The 19,141-nt window shown below is 34.9% G+C and overlaps 4 protein-coding genes across 5 annotated transcripts; all 4 read right to left on the bottom strand.

Moving 5' to 3' along the window:
- Positions 1–937: 937 nt before the first annotated feature.
- LOC124832878 (peptidyl-prolyl cis-trans isomerase FKBP18, chloroplastic) lies at positions 938–2,623 on the bottom strand. Its single transcript, XM_088107440.1, has 6 exons — positions 2,311–2,623; positions 2,093–2,163; positions 1,918–2,004; positions 1,654–1,803; positions 1,481–1,540; positions 938–1,182 (listed from the first exon to the last, which is right to left on the bottom strand). The coding sequence occupies exons 1-6, from the start codon at positions 2,567–2,569 to the stop codon at positions 1,129–1,131; spliced, it is 681 nt and encodes a 226-aa protein (XP_087963566.1). The 5' UTR covers positions 2,570–2,623; the 3' UTR covers positions 938–1,128.
- A 147-nt stretch (positions 2,624–2,770) lies between these two features.
- Positions 2,771–6,922, bottom strand: LOC124832870 (MLO-like protein 9). 2 transcript variants are annotated; one of them, XM_088107439.1, is made up of 15 exons: positions 6,224–6,922; positions 6,080–6,137; positions 5,579–5,979; positions 5,356–5,472; positions 5,178–5,235; positions 5,000–5,088; positions 4,696–4,770; positions 4,511–4,599; positions 4,356–4,405; positions 4,225–4,265; positions 3,966–4,139; positions 3,781–3,816; positions 3,617–3,684; positions 3,403–3,463; positions 2,771–3,219 (listed from the first exon to the last, which is right to left on the bottom strand). In XM_088107439.1, the coding sequence occupies exons 1-15, from the start codon at positions 6,350–6,352 to the stop codon at positions 2,950–2,952; spliced, it is 1,716 nt and encodes a 571-aa protein (XP_087963565.1). In that variant the 5' UTR covers positions 6,353–6,922; the 3' UTR covers positions 2,771–2,949. The 2 variants fall into 2 exon arrangements, with proteins under 2 accessions (XP_087963565.1, XP_087963564.1); XM_088107438.1 differs by having other exon boundaries at positions 6,080–6,922.
- A 133-nt stretch (positions 6,923–7,055) lies between these two features.
- LOC124832873 (protein S-acyltransferase 21) lies at positions 7,056–13,411 on the bottom strand. Its single transcript, XM_047307191.2, has 10 exons — positions 13,089–13,411; positions 12,080–12,193; positions 11,836–11,956; positions 10,934–11,121; positions 10,347–10,415; positions 9,810–9,881; positions 9,562–9,690; positions 8,920–9,000; positions 8,651–8,857; positions 7,056–8,251 (listed from the first exon to the last, which is right to left on the bottom strand). Exons 1-10 carry the CDS (start codon positions 13,131–13,133, stop codon positions 7,334–7,336), a joined length of 1,944 nt encoding a protein of 647 aa, XP_047163147.2. The 5' UTR covers positions 13,134–13,411; the 3' UTR covers positions 7,056–7,333.
- Positions 13,412–15,383: 1,972 nt separating this feature from the next.
- LOC124832877 (MLO protein homolog 1-like) lies at positions 15,384–18,363 on the bottom strand. The gene is made up of 12 exons (XM_047307200.2): positions 18,130–18,363; positions 17,923–18,039; positions 17,740–17,800; positions 17,439–17,524; positions 17,286–17,360; positions 17,109–17,197; positions 16,965–17,014; positions 16,817–16,857; positions 16,550–16,723; positions 16,321–16,356; positions 16,105–16,233; positions 15,384–15,988 (listed from the first exon to the last, which is right to left on the bottom strand). The coding sequence occupies exons 1-12, from the start codon at positions 18,358–18,360 to the stop codon at positions 15,614–15,616; spliced, it is 1,464 nt and encodes a 487-aa protein (XP_047163156.2). The 5' UTR covers positions 18,361–18,363; the 3' UTR covers positions 15,384–15,613.
- Between the last annotated feature and the right edge of the window lie 778 nt (positions 18,364–19,141).

Genomic DNA, 19,141 nt, shown 5'->3' with positions numbered 1-19,141 from the left:
TTTCAATGCATTCTAGTTTTTATTCGATGTATTTTTTTATTTTTTATTTTTTATTTTCTTTCAAACTTAATCCAATCTTCAATCTTCATTAAATGAAAAATAAAAATAAAAATTTAACTAATAAATTTACATGGCATTGTTTATTGACCTAAATTGACCTCTATATTATATTAATACAAAAAAACTTAGTTTTATTCGATAAGACTTAACAACACAAAGATTATGTAATAAATTAAAAAAATCTTACAACACATATTAGACAAATTTGTCAGTATACTAATTAGATAAGTGTGACAATATACATTAGATGAATCTATTCATACATATATTAGATAAATCTATTTATACACATTATACTACTTTATTCATTATTTGATTAGACAAGTCTCACAATATATATTAGATATCTGAAAATTCTGATGAACATCTATCATTTTCTTATAAATGGCAGAATTGGGATTATTGACTTCTTCCCACATTGTTCGCAGATGTTTCGACGAGTATTCAGTTGCTCACATATTGATTAAACGAATCTAGCAATATACATTAAACATATATATATATTTGTATATTAATTAAACGAATCTAACAACACATATTAAACTGGTTTGTCAATATACTAATAAATTTATTCATACAAGTAGTTGTACTTTTTTTAACGAGGCTACTCTATATATCTTTTGCATATCTTTTATATTTTTAAACTTTTACTCTATTTATGCACATGCTTTATCCTATAATTTTTAAAAAATATATTTATATTTTTATATTTTTACAAACATATTGATTTTAAAAGATATATTATTTATACACGGATTTAAAACTAATTTCAAAAGAAAAAATATACTGCATCTCGGCCTATTAAAAAATATTAAAGAGAAAAGAAGATGAGTCAACATGGAATTTTGAAATTAGAATGAGTGACAAAACTTAGAAATTTGTGTATGTAAAAATCCTTTTTTCTTCATTTTCTCTTTCATATTGCAAAAACTTTATATTGTAACAATGGCTAGAAGACAATCATAAAAAAAGTTAATGAGAATAAAATAGCCGCAAGCCCCATAGAATACAAATTCTGAAGTTAAATATCAACAGCTTCAAAGAATGGAGTAAAGCTCACTCTGGTCTTCACGTAGCTAAAACTTGCAGAAGCTCAACATTTAGTTCAAATGTAGCTCCAGGCTGCAACATCATAAACAACTTGTAGGCTAATCATTTCCATTAAACATTGGACCTGTTTGGATATAAGCTAGAAACTAGAAGTGTTTTTGAAGGTTTCTTTTGGTGGATTTTGGGATGGAGCAACTCAAACACACGTCAACATAATATTTCTAAATGTATAAATTAACTTTAATTCATAAAAACAACCTTTTTTTTTCTATTTTTCTCTTACGGAAATTTTAAAGTTGTCCAGAAAGATACTTGATGATTCATAAGAGAAGTTTAATTAACAAGTAAGAAAACCATGAGAGGGAATTACCGGAATCTCGTTCATTCCCTTTTGTCCATACCCATTTTCAGGAGGAACAATAACAGTTCGCTGCAACCATTAAAAGTGACAACATAAAAATGAAGGACACAACATAAACTAATATAGCAGTTTTAGATGAATGGCTAGAACAAAACAGGAGCACAGAATGATGTCAGAGTTACCTTTCCACCAACTCGCATTCCCTCCACTATTGTATACATAGCAGGTGGAGGTTTGGGTGCTGCTTGAGCAGAGAATAAACCATTGGGATTATCAACAAATTCACGTTTTCTTTCCTTTCCCGGAGGAGCTCCCACCCTGAATGCGTACGGCTTTAAGAGAACGAAGCACGCACGCATCAACACCACCAAGTAAAGTAAAGCAACGCCGGTACATTTTAGAGCACTTTGCAGACAAAATTCAGAAAGAGAAAAAGGTTAGAAAACCTGAGCAATGATACGATTTCCCGCTAGGAGTTTAGATTCGCGACTGGATACAGCTGTGATCCCGCGATATAAGCAATCAAAGTGCACCTGTCAGCGAGAACTAGAAACGAAAAGTAAACAAGAAATAGAAGAGCAAAACGAGAGGTTGGGACATGCAAAAGCTCACAAAGTGTACCTGAACGGTTGTTCCTTTTTCAGCTACTGGACCTTTGCCCTCAACCAAATCATAGTATTTCAATCCATCAGCTGAATTAAACATCACAATTAAACATCACATTTAGGATAAACTGAACTTCTTGTTGTCTAATTAAGTATAACTACAATTAAACTTCGTTTGGCGAAACAGATAGAGATTTAGATGAAAAGGAAATAGAAAAAGAGGAACGAACTAACGAGCTGTGAGGTATTCCTCTTGGGGAATTGTCTTCTTGTTGCGCCTGGCCTCCGCCGGCGGAGAGAGCAAAAGGAAGGTGAACGGCAACGATGAAATGAGAAGCGCCGTGGATCTTCTGGAACCAGAAACTGAGTGTGGCATGGCGATTTTCGTTGACCTGATTCGCTTTGAATTTGAAAGCATTGCATCTCCATAATCAATGCTCCAATTTGTTGAATTAGAAGCGCAAGCGCAAGCGCAAGCGCAAGACGAAGTCATTGCCAAAACTCTCTCTCTTTCTCTCTCTCTCTCGCGCGCGCCACATGCTTTGCTTTTTCTTTAGCCTATTATCCACTCTTCATTTTCTCCCAGGAGCTAAAATTACCCATTTGCCCTTTTCTCTATTTCTGGCTATTAATTTACTGAGTTAATTTTGATCTTAAGCAATAGATTTGGTTGTTAAACAGAGAATAATTGCGCTAACACACATAAATACATATTTTGATATACATACTTTTATACATGGTGTGTGAGAATTTTATAAACCTACAGTATAATTAATACAATAACTAATTCTATTTAAGCTATGTAAAACAAAGCCGTGAAATGACGATGCATTGTAGTGTTTTTAATTACATTGCAGCAGATTTAGACACGTGTCACGGTCCACTCAGAAGGTCCCGATTATCATAGGTTTCGTTATCAACGCTGGTGACGATGGTGGCGGTCTGAGAAGCCATTTCCGTGTCTTTGGGCGGTGGTGGGTGCGGTGAAGAATGTCCCGGTGTATGTTCTCCCGGGCTCCCACCCAACGTTCGAGTTTCGTGGCGTCCTTTTGACGTTTTCTTCTTCAGAGCATTCTTATGCCACTGTTTCAGCGCCTTCGATGTTTGGTCATCGAATATTGACTTCTTCATCGTCGACCCCATCTGGAACAAATTCAATCACCAAACACAGTTACTTCTCCCTCCTCACCTTTTCAAATTAATTAATGAGCCGATATTGCGATAAGTACAAATTGGAAAAACAAAGAAAAGGAGAAATTTTGTGAAATTGCAAAAATTTAATCAAGCCAAAATAACAATATCATATGAAGCATGTAGCGAATGCACCTGAGTAACCAGTGCGTAGAGTGGAAGTGTGACATAACTGCAAACGACTTGAGCTCCCAGCCTGCAAATTTCAGGTTAAACTATTCAATGTGTGATGGGATCATGTGTTGAAAAATACTGCAATGGTATCTGGCTGTATGTATCGGTTTGATATTGGCAATTGAAAATGTTACTTACATAAAGGAATATGTTCGTTAAATGGAACAGGACTTACCCAAGAGCTACTCTGACGATCATGAGTTTATCATCCTCGTAAAAGCAAGATGCCCAACCGAATTCATACTGCGCCAGAAGGAAGTGGTTTAAGGTTTGTAGAATCAATCAAAAGACAATGGTGAGAAGAAGACAATTGGAATTATGGAGTGTTTATTTTATTACCCATGTCCACCAGAAGTATGTCAGCTCAAAAGCATTCTGGAAATGATAAACCAAGCATCAAGTAGTGAGAAATTGTTTGAATATTCAGGATCTCAGATATGTATGCATTTGTTATAAGATACTGAACTGTTAAAAAAGGAAGATATAATGACAGAAATCTGTAAAAAAAAGTAAAGGGTGAGTACCTGAAAGAGGACGTAATGGATGAGATAAAGAACTAACTGAGGCCATGCAAACCAAAAATATTTGTCAGACACTTGCACTAGAGGGATCCCCTGCACTACAGCATGCCTTTCTTTTATGTCAAGTGCCATCCGAGTAATAATTGCTTGAAGTTTTGTTCCAACAGCCAGAATCACCTTCAAGTTAATCAATCATTAGTCTTATTGTTTTTTCATCTAAACTGAAAAGAACCAAATTGACAGTGAAGATATGTCTGCTAACCAATAGAGGGAGAAAAGACACCCAAAAGGCAGCATGCCATCCTGGAAAGTAGTTACCAATTTCTTTCAGTAATAACTTGAGTGCAAAACAGGGAAGCCAATTGATAATTAGGTGAGAAATAAGAAACAAACCGTGGACATTCACAAGCAAGAATAACACTACTGATCCCCAAAGTATCGGACTGCCAAAACCACATGTGTAACCATTAGAAGAAACCATATGACTCTACGAGGCTAAATTACTATAACACAAAAAACCAAAGTCATGGTGAACTTGTCAAAATTACCTGATTCCTACAACTACCTTAAAGTCATCTTCTAATGACCTCTTGATATATTTTTGAAAATCGAACTTACTTCCTGGTGCTAAATGGACCTGCAAAGGGAAACGGGACATACATTATCAGTTAATGAAAAAGACAACAGTGCGGGCATATAATACTGATGTTGTTGCACAGAGAAAATTACTAACAGAAACAAATCCATGTCTCATGGTCAAGTAGTCAGCCCTACGAACAGATCTGAAAAATTGTCGAAAGAAGCATACCTGAAAATTGATCAACAACATATTTTTGAAAGTGAATTAAAGCAAGACATGAAACGACTAAAATTGTGATGTTAATATCACATTTTCGTTCCCCATCTATCATGGTATTCTGTATTGTCAATACTCTAAAGTGAACACAAAAAACCTAGGTTTGAGGTATTTTGGCTGATTCCCTCTATAAAGTAACAATCCAGTACACGAAAAAGAGTTGCCAGTGATCATTGCTTACAAAATAGAAGGAAACTGGTGTTTTAGTCCAGAAACTGCTGTGGTCCCTCACAAATGATGTCTCGTGAGTAAGTCTGAATCTTCTAGGATCTGAACAGATATTACACATCCAATTCAGAATGTTCAAATTATGGAGAATTAGTACTAATGAAACTTATTAACGATTCATTGCTTTGTACCATTCAGGGCATCTTCATCCACGACATGGTCCTCCTCCCATACCTTCCACCCACGAATCTGTCAGAAGAAAAAAAAACGCTTTACCATACATGAAATTAAAAACTGATTCCTCCATTAGTTTACCTATTGTTGATTCCTTGAATGAATCAACATTTTTAGGCCTGAATCAATACCAACCTTTGCTCTTCCAAGGGTCATTGTTATGGCACTGTAGATCACATGGAAGACAGCCAAGAAGAATATAAAAATGTGTAACTGATGCAACCCGCTCACTGATATAAGAGGCAGGTACCCCTACACAACCAACATTCAGTAGCATGAGCTTTTCACAAACTTGAGAGATCTATGGAAAGAAAGATTTTCTTATTCTTTATTAAAAAAAAATTGAAGAGTTGAGTACCGGTTTACAACTGGGGCCTCCACCACCACCAGATAGAACTCTACGCTCGTATGCAAAAAGTCTGCGACGATGGCCACCCCCTTCAGCCTCACCGCCACCCTCACCACCAGCCTCACCGCCACCCTCACCGCCATCATCATCTGTCTTAGGTTCAATTCCATGTTCCGTTGCACCACCCCCACCAAGTTCAGCTGCAGCGCCAGCTCCGTGATCGGTTGCGGCACCCGCTCCGTGATCGGTTGCGGCACCCGCTCCGTGTTCAGCTGCTGCACCCCCTCCACGTTGTTCAGGGGGAAGACACGGTAGCATTGTGTGTGCATACTTTTGGGGAATACACACTTTAGAAATGTAGTTTTGACCAAACGTTAAAAGTAACGAAATGAATCCCAAAACCATAAGCTCTGCATGCCAACAAACAAACAAACAAACACAAGAATTCATTACTGATGGGGACGAACAAAAAAAAACATTAGAAACATTCCTATTAATGAGGTTGCTCACCGGCCTTAATCTTTTCAAGAGCTTCTAGCAACGCATGTTTCTTTTTTTCTTCAAACACCTGAAACCAATAAAAAGGAGATTTGTTATCATCCATGACGAAGGAATCCGTGAACAAAAATGTATGCATTGTTGTTATGGTAGTACCGCTGCAAATTTGTGTATGAGTTTTTCCAAGAGTATAGAAATGATGACGATAATTGCACAAACCGCAGCCACAGCCCATGTTGGCGTGAGATCTAGCTGCCTGTTGTCACCGCCTCCTCCTCCCGACATACGTATTCAATTACTGAATTCGCGACGGTGATGATTGATAATTCGTTTGTGATTTGCAGAGTTAAAATTCAATTATGAGAGGGGTTGTTGAAGATGAAATTTTGGAAGAAGGTCATCGTGCTCATGGAAGTGCTTTGGTACGTTGTTGCGCATGCATGCAACATTCTAACAACTATCCCAAATGTGTAAGGAGAGGAACAACTCAGGATTTGCCATCCAATTTTATTCTTCTAACTTTCTCCCCCGCCTCTAGTTTTTTAATAATATACCTACAAATTGCGATCAATCAAAACTTTCAATGTAAACCATAATAATTTTTTTCACACAAAACAGAATAAAAAAAATAAAAATTGGTGGATAATGTTAGTGTTCTACGTGAAATTACATACTCCCCCACCAAAAATAATAATATTTCTACTCATTATTATTATTGGTAAACTTTTTAATTTAGCATGACCCAAAAACTTAAACACGTCTATAGATTTTTTGGAAACATTTTAATATTAATGAAGTAATGTGGAACAATATTAATTATATAATATATACTAACAAAGAGGGGAGACGATTACAGTACTTAGAAAACCATTGCTCATGCAAAATGTTCTTGTTTCCATGTGAAAACAAATTCAGAGTACACCTGTTACCTTTTATCTAAAATAAAATAGAAAATCCAAAACAATTCAATTTAAGAAACAAACAGTAATAAGCCAAAAGGTGCTGATTTGAGAAATAAAATGTTGTTCATATCCACGTTCGAATTGATACTTGAAATGCAATGAAGTGAACAAATATATTTGTACAGAAAAGGGTGGTGATCCATTAGTCTGTACAGATGGAAAGACGAATGCTCAGTCATAGCTGGGAAAGAAGTCAAATGACGGACAACCAAAAGCGCAAGATAACATGTTTGGAGAATTTCTTTAAAATTAAAAAAGGATAAGAAATAGTTGCCGTAACAAATTAATGGTCAAGTGAGGCAATCTAGGGGAACTTATTTTGCTGGGAATAACCAGGAACAAACACAGGAAGCTGGCCACCTCTATGTGATCTACCCTGCTGAAAATCCCTTAAAGTAGAATCTCTATCAGGAATACCAGCTACTGAGCTGCTAACTCTTGTTCCTGTATTTGGCTGTTCATTCACAACGGGACTGCCAAAAAATATAGATCGACCAGTGTATAATAACTCTGTTCCAGATATCTGGGAACTGCCAGGACCTCTTGATGAAGACGAAGATGACACAAAGCGTCCGGCAGCTTGGTCCCAGAACACGGACGATCTTCTATTATCTGAAACAGCTAAGCCGTTGCTTCTCATTGGAACGCGTGCCACATTTTCTTGAACTGGATTCGTGTTCCCCTCACTTTCTTTGGCTGATGAAGGAGACTGGTTTCCCGATGGTTGTTGATACATGGGGTTGAAATGGTCTCTGTTCAAACTAGGCTTCTGCATTGGTGAAGGAGTAAGGTTTGAGACCAGTGGACTGCTGAAGTTGCTCATACTGTGATGACATGATGCATCTATATCATCCTTGCTCGCTTGGCTAGGAGCGTATGAGCTCTTGGAAGGAGATAACCTTGATGTCCCCGCAGTGTCATATTTGTTCTGAAATCCTTGATTGCTAATTGGGCTGCTTCTTCCACTCACATTGCTGCTGGATAAATGATCGACGTCATATGCATGAGGTCGAGAACTAATTGGACGTAGCACAGACGATGATGCTCTAGCTTTAGCAGCCGCCTTTGTTGCCTCATTAGAATCCAATTTCGCAAGTTTCCATGCACTTATCCGGACAGGGCGCTGGTTCAACTTTTTCCCTTTGTCAGGTAGTTGTTGTACTGCATCTGGATCAACAGTGGATGGTAGTCGTCCAGGCTCCAAATGTGGTATAATTTCATCCTGCTTATCCAAGACCAGATAGTTAATCGACGTAAAACAGAACTTAATTTATTTCAGAAACTAAGAATAAGCATAGTAGCTGTTATGACAGTTTTTATTTGGCATGCTTTAAACAATGCACCACTCGTGTCTTCAACTGTTCAACTCTAGCAGTTTTTTATTTCTAACCACGGAAATGCATACTTACTAAAAAATATAAAACATACTGTTAGAAAGTACAAGGGCTTCTTCTATTAAAGTGTTATGTCATACAGTGTCTTGCAAATGTCTGTTCCACTCAACTTTCCTCTCCTATCTATCACCATTATTGTCTGTATGTAATGTTCATAAATGGGTTATATATCTTTCAATGAAATTGCTGGTCATATGGTTCAGGCAATTAGACAGAGATGGCAGTACCGGATGATCCATAAAGATCCTTGGAGGTGTACACCAGGCCCCTTTGTACTGCAAACTCATTCCAACGGAGCTTCTTCCACTCATTGCAGTGACAGCTGAACTAGTAGGAGATGATGGTAGACTCTGTTGTTCACCTCCATCAACTGAAGGACCAGGTGGTTCACTTAGAGTTCTCATGGCAACAACATACTCGTAAGTTGTTATACCCTGTAAAAGAAAATGTCAACTTCGAATGTACATGTCAATAGGAGGAAAGCTCGCGAATATACCTTCCGTATCAGGATCATATGGAAAAAGAATAATTCTCCCAAAGGCACAGTTGCAAGGAATGAAACTGCCGTGCATATGGCCTGTAAAGGTTTGAAAATTATGTAAAACATAGCAATTCAAAGTTTATTGAAGTTAAAATAAAGACGAAGAAAATATTGGAAAAAAATCATCATTTGGGAATAATTAACCGCTCAACTAGTTAATGTTGCTCAAAGACTGGATAACGATGAGTACTTTCAGTTTACGTTGAATAATTTTCAGCAAACACAAATGACAATTTCAAATCAGGAATACTAAACAACAGAAGAACTGATTATTTAAAATAAAGATTTTCAGAGATTCAGTTGAATGTTTCATATCAAAAAACACATTATCTACAATAGAGAAGTCAAAATCCATAATTTGACATTTATGCCAAATAAGGGCACACATCAGTTGACAGAATCCAGGGTTTCAAGTTATACATGAGACATGCGTCAATAGAAGATGCACATGAAAAACTATATTGAATGCCCGTACAAGGCTCATCATCATTACTGCAAATAGAACTCATGAGAAATACAAAGGTAGCAGGTCTGGTAAAGTTTATTTCAGTCTATCCTATATAAAAACAGAGAATTAAAAAAAGAGAGCAAATGTACCACTACAGTAGCAAATGGGACCCTGGAGAATCCAGCTCCGAGTTTTTCAGCTATCTGGTGCTCTGTACCTTTCTTATCAACAAAGCATCTGACAAGCACTGCAATCCCAACTCCACATTCAACAATAAGCTGTGACATGCGTGAGCATTAAGTAAGAAAAACAAGTTCTAATCTGAAAGGTTTTTCTATATAAAAGGGACAAAAGGGGGTAAAACAAGATTCAAGATGAGCATCTTTATGCAACTTACCCAAACAAGGCTCACTGCCATAAGACACACAAACGTGATGTAATTCTTCTTTCCAACACAATTGTTCAACCACTGAATAAAACAAAGGAAGTAGATGATAATGAATATTTGAAGAATCTAATGGTTAAAGAAGAAAATTGAGCAAGTTAAGACAAGTTTATGGCTGCTCACATCTCAAGTCCCAAACATAACAAAGCTATAGTAAACTTCTAGATAATTCTATTGTAAAAATCCACAGTCTGCATTGCAGCTTCCAAGTATTACAGGAAAAATAACTTTTAAGAAAATAACTGTCATTGGAGACGATCAAACAAGCAATCACTCTCAATGGAGTGAAGAGGGGAAAAATCATTTCTGAAAGGAACACTAATAAGTGTGTGTACAAGTGAGAATTTAAAAGATTGACCTGACTATTACTTTTATGAACATTATTTTTTTGTTATGAAAGCCGACCTATACCTCAGACAAGACACTACAAAATTGAGTATTTAAAATACCCATTAACCGACTTAGGGTGGGATTAAAAGCACAGCTTACCCGACAATGATGATCAAATCCATCAACACATTTGTCACAACTTCGACAATGCTTACTGAACTTCCGCACCTTCAAAATTTAAATAAAAGGACGTAAATATATGGTGGTATGTCAATATTATGGCGAGACATTTAAAGGAGAGAACTCTAAACCTAGACATTTTAAAATATAAAAAACGAGAAACAAAGTGAAGTCAAGATGCTATTTTATAACTATTCACGAAAACAAAAACATTAAAACAGAAAATGTTTTCTCAAATCAAAGAGACACTGATTTACTGTTCATTGAAATGGGCTTAATAAACCTGAAGCATCAGGAAAGTGACACACACACACACACACACACACACACACACATATATATATATATATATATTATAACAGAAGATTTTCCTGTTTTGTCTATAGCCATGGCAGTTTTGGGAAATAAAATTTGGATTCATCTGCATAGATTTCCATTGCATTCGAGGAAACCATGTAACAATTTTCTTTCTCTATGTTCCCTTCAATACTCGCTTTTCTCCATTTGATATTATTTGAAGCAGTATGGAAAAACATAATAATATTTTTCAAAAAGCTTGGGTCAACCTCAGCATTGCACAAAGTGCAGAACAAAGCATCCTCTTCTCCAGATTGCTGCTGTGGAACGCTATCTTCATTACTGCGGCAGTCTTCTCTAACAAGAAAACCACAAAAGAAACACCCAACTTTTGAGCACCAATTTGAATTATGCCGATCAGACATTCCTTCACCCTTTAGTCCTAACTTGCTGGGTTCTGCAAATAGGAGATGCAAATCCAAAATAAACAATCAAATTACAGTGAAATTGCTATTAAAGGCATAATAAATCATCAATGGCAGACAACATATCCCAATATACTCCCAACAAGTATTGTTGTCAAATCAATTAAGATAAGAAATTCATGACAATCTGTCCGCATATGCCATATAGGAGCTAACAAACAAAGTGTTTACATATTCATATTTTCAAAGAACAAGTAAAAATCTAAATGAGCGGTTCTACCAAACCTACAGAAATGTTTAAATAAATCTTTCAACTGATATAGGATCTGTATGTAGACATTAACAAGTAAGAACATAGTCCAAAAAATGTCACTGCTACATAATTAAATTCAGAGCAGTTCTTTCATTTTGGTGGTCTACCTCTGTTTGATAAAACCAGAAATATGCTAAATTTGTGAGAAACGACTTATGATGAATCATGATTTGAATCTTGTTGAAAAAGAGATACAACAACACAGATAGGATGAATTGCATGAGTTGAACTACACAAAAGAAAATATATTCATAAAGAGTCATAAATACAAGGAAAATTACAAAATAATTACAAGAATATACAGTTACTCTATTAACGTACTTGAACCATGTATAATCTACCCTATTCCTATACATTATACATTATTTCTAACAAATCCGATCACAAGAATAAACCAAAAATCAATAGATGCCAGTAGCATTGAAAGTCCAACCTGCCAACTCTTCATCATGTTTTGATCTATTCTTCGACGACTTGTCACAGTCAACCGTTACACCCTGATCAGCAGGGTCAATGGCAGTGCATCGAACATAAAGAAAGAACACAGAGAGAGCCTGCATTCAAAATTTAAATTCAAGTTAATGAAGGAATATCGAACACCCTATTTTAGAATGAATCTCCCATATGGTACACACAAGAGTGAGGGGAGAGCGGAGAAGATTCAGAGTATTGCTTACCAGTAAAGAGTAAACACCAATAGCCACATATTCATAGATGTCCTTTCCAAGAAAAGGGGCAAAGAAGGCATAATACGCAATAGATAGTAAGAAAAATACTGTTATAGCCACGACCTGTTCATAAATCAAAAAGCAGTAAGAAAAGGCTTAATGATAATACACAAACCTTCAACTCTAGAAAACACGAAACTAGAAAAACACATGGCATTCTCAGCATTGTAAAAGCATTTAGGCACAAAATATGTTTCTAGTCCTTCAAAAATAATATGTTTAGTCCCTGAAGTGTTAGTCCCTCATCAGGGATGTGTTGCTCTTAAATAATAAATACTAAAAATTTATTCAATTTTTGGAAGACAAAAAACCAACATTTTTTGGGATGTGTTACGATTAAAAAATAGAGACAAAGAAACTATTTTAACAAAAAATTATCACACACTAAAGAAATATGCCGAAAGATCGTGGTCTAATATTAGTAGTAGTGTCATTTCATCTACAAATTGACTCGTAAATTTATCTTTGTGCAGATGACGATAACATGATAACACTAGATTCATAACCAGAAATGAAGAAGCAAAAAAACGCTAAAGTAACTGACGTGGCTTCCATACTGAGAAAAAAAAAATCTTGGGTAAACGGATATTCGAGTGCGAAAACAGAATCCCCCAGAAAGTGAGAGGGAAAAAGGGTGGACACTACATATACGACAAAACGCATGAGATTCCGCATAAAACTAGAACATGAATTAACGGCGGAAAACAAAACAAACCATAGAGAAAAAGATGCGGCAGAGTGGGATAAAATGGGAAAGAGTCAAAAGAAGAAAGAGGTAAACGAGAAAGTAAAAAAGGTAGAAGAAGATGGAAAATTGGATGAAAGTTTGAAGAAAAGGCCCATCAGAAACTCAGGAAAAAAAACAAACAAACGCAAACAAAGTAGCACACGAATGAGAAGAAAATTGCGTTGCGGCATTGAAAATACAGTGTGGTGTGGAGTGAGAGTGATAATGCACCTGGAAAGTGTGAAAAGGAAGCTCCCATCCATGACGCCTAGCCATGACAGAGTGACAAGTCTCTCTAACGAACTACGAAATCAGAAGCATTTGCACAGAAAAGAAGCATCTCCCACACCCTTCAAACTTGTTCTGTAATCACGCAAAGTGGAAACCGATTTGAAATGACAGAAGAAAGAGTTCTATGAAAATTCTTAGGCTAGGGTTTGCCAAGTCAAATTCAAGAAGAGGAGAAGAAGAGAGAGAAAGAGAGTTAGAGAGAGAAAGAGAAAAAGGTAAGAGGTTGTTGGATGATGTGAGAGTGCCAAGAGACAAGGCAGAATAAAGTCACTCACTCTCCCACTATTGTATTGCATTATTATAAATAAATAAATTATTATCATTTATCTTCTTTTTTTTTGTTTATATATGTTAATATATATTTATATATATTTATTTATAAATTATACAGTCACTCTTGCCACTTCTGAAAAGTGGTCCCGATTCTATTAATTTCATTGCTTCACTCCTACACCTTTTTAAATATTTAAATTTGTATGTTTCATCAAAAAGAGAAAAAATACCAATTCAAATAACTAAAGAAATTTTGATAAATGAGTAAATGTAAAATATCTGATAGAAAATGAAAATTTAAAATTTAAAAATACTGTACAATTAAAACATGAATAATATTATTTTTGTTATTAGTATTAACATTCTTAATAAAGCCTCTCAGTTATATTTTTTAATCTTCAAAACTCAAACTCTGGTAGTAACTGAATTAGTATAGCAGATTTTTCAGTCCATTTGTTGAAGTGAAAAAATATTAAAATAATAGTAATTGCATATTAAAAAGTTAGTAGGTACTGCATAATCACCTGTATGCATTAATTGTCAATAAAAAAATTAGGTTTCTTCTCTTTTAATGTGATAGTTATAATTATAATAATTAAATGTATAACATGTATGTGTATTTTTTTTATGTTATGAACTAATATTGTATTGCCTTGTAATTAAATTAGCCTCACGTATTTAGATTTTAAAATATTTCAAAAATTATCATAGACATAGCATGATATTCATGTCAACACATATTTCAATAACATTAATTTTAAAATAAAAAATTCAAATTAAAACAAAAACAAAAAATCCACTTATAGATTTAAAGACAAAAATACATACTTAAATTTAGAGGGCTAACAAAAATATCTTATTAATTTTAGAGATTAAAAGGCCAATTTTAAATTTAACAGAAAAAAAAATTATATTATTGATGTTGGGTATTACATATTTACATGTGAAATGATAGTTCATCAATCAATTCTCCATTAAAAAAAAGTTTGACTTCCACAAAATCACTATTCAGAGGCCACTGCTACGTTTTCACCTAATACTGTGTTTTGTCTGATGCATTTGTTGTCTATGGAAACCATGATGTTTTTTTTAGTTAATAATTTTTTTATTTTATATATAACTCTATAAAATACTCACAAAATATATTTTTTACTTTATTAAGTGAAATACTTTGTTGACTGTGTTTCTATAATCACTTTATTAATTTATTTTTGTTGTTGTTGAATAATTAATTATTAATGTGCCGTCTTCACATAAAACATGGCAATGATTTGGAATCTTCCAACTAATGATTTTTTGGTGTGGAAGCGATTCCTTGGAAAGTTAATGTGATATGAAAGTGACAAAAGCAATAGCGTGAGAGAGTTAGCAAAGTCTAATAACATACCCAAAATATTTGGTATGTGCAAAACCCAAAAAGAAAAAGAACCAAAAGCACTGATTTGACTTACCAACCGCACTTCCATTATTTAATGTTTTTTTTATGAGAAATAGCTCACAGTACAAAAAAATAAACCAAAATAGTTATAATTTTTTTTGTTATTTTCTTTTTACTTTTAGGTTTAAGCACATATTTTCTAAAGTATTAAAACTTTTACGAGTATTTCTTATGTTTACAAAAATTATACTAATATTCGTTAAATTTTTTGAAATTATACTAAAAATTACTGAATTAGTAAAAAAATGACGTATGTACTGTAACAAAATATTATCAAAAAAATCTATGATAAAATATTTTTTTTCTTTTTTTTTTCTCAAAAGCTTTTCTCTTTTTCATTAAAAGGTACATAAAGATTTTAACAGAACTTTTGGTTACAGTCAATTCTAACCAAACAGTGATATGTTTTTTATTTTCAGTCTGTTTAGATTCTTACATCAGTGTTACAAAACATAAACTTTTGTTAACTGTAAACTGTACTATGTTTGGTAAGTTATTACATGAGTTGTATTTTGTAGCTTGAGTTATAATGATTATCATTTGAATAAGAATGTCTTAAAAGAATAAGACCTAACTGAAAGCTACAACAGTATCTGAATATTAGCTTGGGAGAAAGGTTGCATATATGATATGACTCTTGTGCGAGGCTATTCTGCTGTATTAATCATGTTCATTATCTTAACACAGCTTCTTTAGCTGCTATTACCGGTTAATTCTGCAGACACAATCACACAAGTCCTTTCAAAATTGTTGATTAATTCTTAAAGCTTACAAAGGAAAATTCGGTAATGTGAGGTTCTCCATTTCTTGGAGCTTGAGATGTCTGTGTCTGTATTATTTCATTCAATTGGTACGATGATCCTTCTGTGTCAGACAAGTCGGTATCAGATTGGTATGATCGTGGAGAATAAAGAACCGTATCAGTGTCTGTTTGGTTAGGCTTGTACTTGTGAAGTAAATGTATTGGTGATGATCCTTGGCTTGGTGTTGCTTCCCCACTCATTGTTCCCGAAGGAACATCTACCCCTGCTTTTCTCAACTTTCTCTTGTCTTTTGCAACCCTCTGCCATTTCTTTAGTGCCTTTGCAGTTTGCTCTTCAAAAATTGCTTTTTTCATGTGAGATCCCATCTACAAGTTAACACAGACTTCATTTTATGATGCTGAATGAAAAGTTGACACAAATATTATAGGACTCTGTTTTGTATTATGAAATGTAATTTTGTAGTTAGTTTGAAACTGTTCACCTGTGTTACTAGGGAGTAGAGAGGAAATGTAATGTAACTACACACGACTTGCAAGACTATTCCAAGGAAAACCCTTGTCAGTATCAGCGGCAAGTTTTCATGGAAGCAAGACGTGATCTTGAATTCATACTGCAATTTGAAAACATCATTAAAACAAGGAAGTACTCTAAGTTTGAAAACATCATTAAAAACATCTGGGTTATGCATGCTACTTACCCACGACCACAAGAAAAAGGCTATTTGGAATGCATTCTGCAGAACAACAGATAAATAACACACGTCACAAGAGAAATTGCTTGTTTCACAGTCATGGACTGTCATAACTTCTACTAACACCTCTTTTTCATAAATTGAAAATCTCAGTTATATGTCATAATGTGTTAATCCAAATCAGTATAATTTTTCTGCCTAAATTTATGTTATATAGGGACACACAAGTTATGACCTCGAATAAGGTAAAGTGGATTAAGAAGGTAATCCACTGGGGCCGATTAAACCAAAAATACTTGTTGTTAGGCTCTACAATAGGGACTCCTCTGACAATTGTGGTTCGATCTTGAATTTCTTGGGCCATTTCCATGATTATAAGTTCAAGCTTGGTGCCCACTAATAGAAGTATCTGCCAAGCAATGAAGTTCAAGGGATGTTAGGTTGATAATAATAATGATGATAGTTATTACAAACTTTTCAGTAACAAGTTTTCCTTAATTACCACCAGCGGCGCTAACGATAGCCAGGTGAGAGTGTACCATTCTGTAGCAATAAACAAAACAAAGTCAAGAACTTCAATAACAACACGGTTTTGAGCATTGCGTGTGTGAGTTGGAGACTTAAAAGAGGACCAAGTAGAGAAAACTTACTGTAAACGTTCACCAGCATAAAGACGATAGCGAAAGCCCATAAGGGAATACTGCAAAACAAAAACTGATATGGTAAAAAAAGACCAAAATTGTGTCGTTAGATTATTAAAGCGTTACAGATTTTTGAGGTCTGATGATCGATACCTTATACCCACGACCACTTTAAAGTCGTCCTCCATGGATCTTTTAATGTACTTTTGGAAGTCAAATTTGCTATTGGGAGCAAAATGTGCCTGCGTTTGTCAAAGTTTGTCATCAACTCAATTAATTTAAAACGGTAACAACATTTATTTAAGGTACACGTAAAACTTTGGCACCCACGTTAATAAATCCATGCCGCATGGTCATGTAATCCACTTTAGTGACAGACGCAAAGAATTGCCTGAAGAATGCTACCTGCAACAAACAATTACAGATATCATTTTGGTATTGTTTTCTTCTTCGTGTGGAACCAGAACAATGAATGAAACTCACAATCCACCGAATTCCCGGCATCCTAGACCAACCAGAGTGACGCCTAACAAACGATGTTTGATGCGCAAACCTGAACCTCGAAGGATCTGCATAATTACATAAGACACAGCTCCATTACTTCTTATGTAACATATTATATATGTTGAATAACACGCTTTTTTACATATATGGGCAAACTTGCACAGATATTACGAAAATAAACAAGTCAAAAAGATATTAACTTCACGATAAAATATTAACATTGAAGTCATCATGACTCCTAACATCTTCACTTTTTCAGAAGCTCATGAAGATGTCTTACCGTTTGTAAATTGATACTCAAGAGAGGATGTTTCAGCTTCCCAAGCTTTCCATTTCTTCATCTGTAGAGCAATGCCATTTTCGTTATTCCTCTTTTTGTAAAACAAATTAGGTAGAATAATGGAGTTGTTAGACCCAGAGACTTTCTATTTTATCGATGTTGTATTTGGAAAAGCAAACTTACTTTTGCTCGGGCTAGTACCATGGTCATTACGCTGTAGAATATGTGAAAAACAGCGAGGACGAAGATAAATATGTGCAACTGGTGCACCCCTGACTGAGAAATCAATGACACTTTACCCTGATTTCTCATAACACGTATAAAGAGAGTTAATTACTGTTTAACATGAAAAAAACAAAAAGGAGTATCAGAAGAGATAATGTTCCTCACGTTCTGTGAGCAATAGTCACCACCAGAAGACGCGGTTGCTAAAACTCGACGCCATTCCATGTTGTCCTCAAAGTAAAGTAACTTCCTTCCGCCATTTGAATCATCTGGGTTCGTTAAAGCTTCCACCTTTTTGCATGGAAGCATGATATCACCAGCTGATGCAGGGATGCATATCTTTGCAATGTATTGTGTACCAAAAGTAAGTAACAGGGATATAAATCCTAATAACATTAATTCTGCAAACAAACAAAAATCAACACATGTATCTGTATCTGTATCTGTATCATCAAAATTTGAATTCACATCGGTCTAATTTTGTTCACCTGCTTTGATTTTCTCCAAGGCTTCACTCATGGCTTTCTTATGTCGTTTTTTAAACCACTGTGAGTGTGAATTAACGAATAACTTGGTCACGATCCAATCCAATTTCGTATAGCAGTTTATAGTTTATAACAAGTTAAAAAAAACAGAACAAAACTGAACCTTTTCAAGTAAATGGATTCCTTGTTCAATTAACACAGAGAGAATGACAAAGACTGCGCAAACAGCAGCCACTGCCCATGTGGGTGTTTCCTGCAACGTTCTTTCTCCGCCAGATGCTCCACCAGCCATTTCGCCAGGCTTAGTTTACAACATAAGAATATTACTAATAGTCATTATTATTACAGGAGTTAATTAAGTTAAGCATATTGTATTTATTGGTATAATTGAAGGTGTGGAGAAGGATGTTTTGTCATGTGCTTCCGTGTTTTGTCCGCCCAGAACGTAACGGTAGTACAGTTACAGAAACCACACGCAGTTTCCTTAGAAGACACAACATGATTAATTAACTAATAAACATACTATAATAATAAAGTTAAAGCCGGCTCTGGAAGATTATGCGTGGAGTTTTATTCGCGATCGATTCTGAGTGATGAACTATTTGTTACAGTAAAGTTCTAAAAAAAAAATAATGTGTTCATAGTTTTCATAAATAAAAATTAAATCGGTTAAACAAGTTAATTTGTTGATT

This window comes from Vigna umbellata, chromosome 2, assembly GCF_029865625.1.
Source record: "Vigna umbellata cultivar VRB3 chromosome 2, Vumbellata_1.0, whole genome shotgun sequence".
NCBI lineage: Eukaryota > Viridiplantae > Streptophyta > Magnoliopsida > Fabales > Fabaceae > Vigna > Vigna umbellata.
Note: the sequence above shows the minus strand (reverse complement) of the source record. Positions and strands in the feature narration are given on the sequence as shown.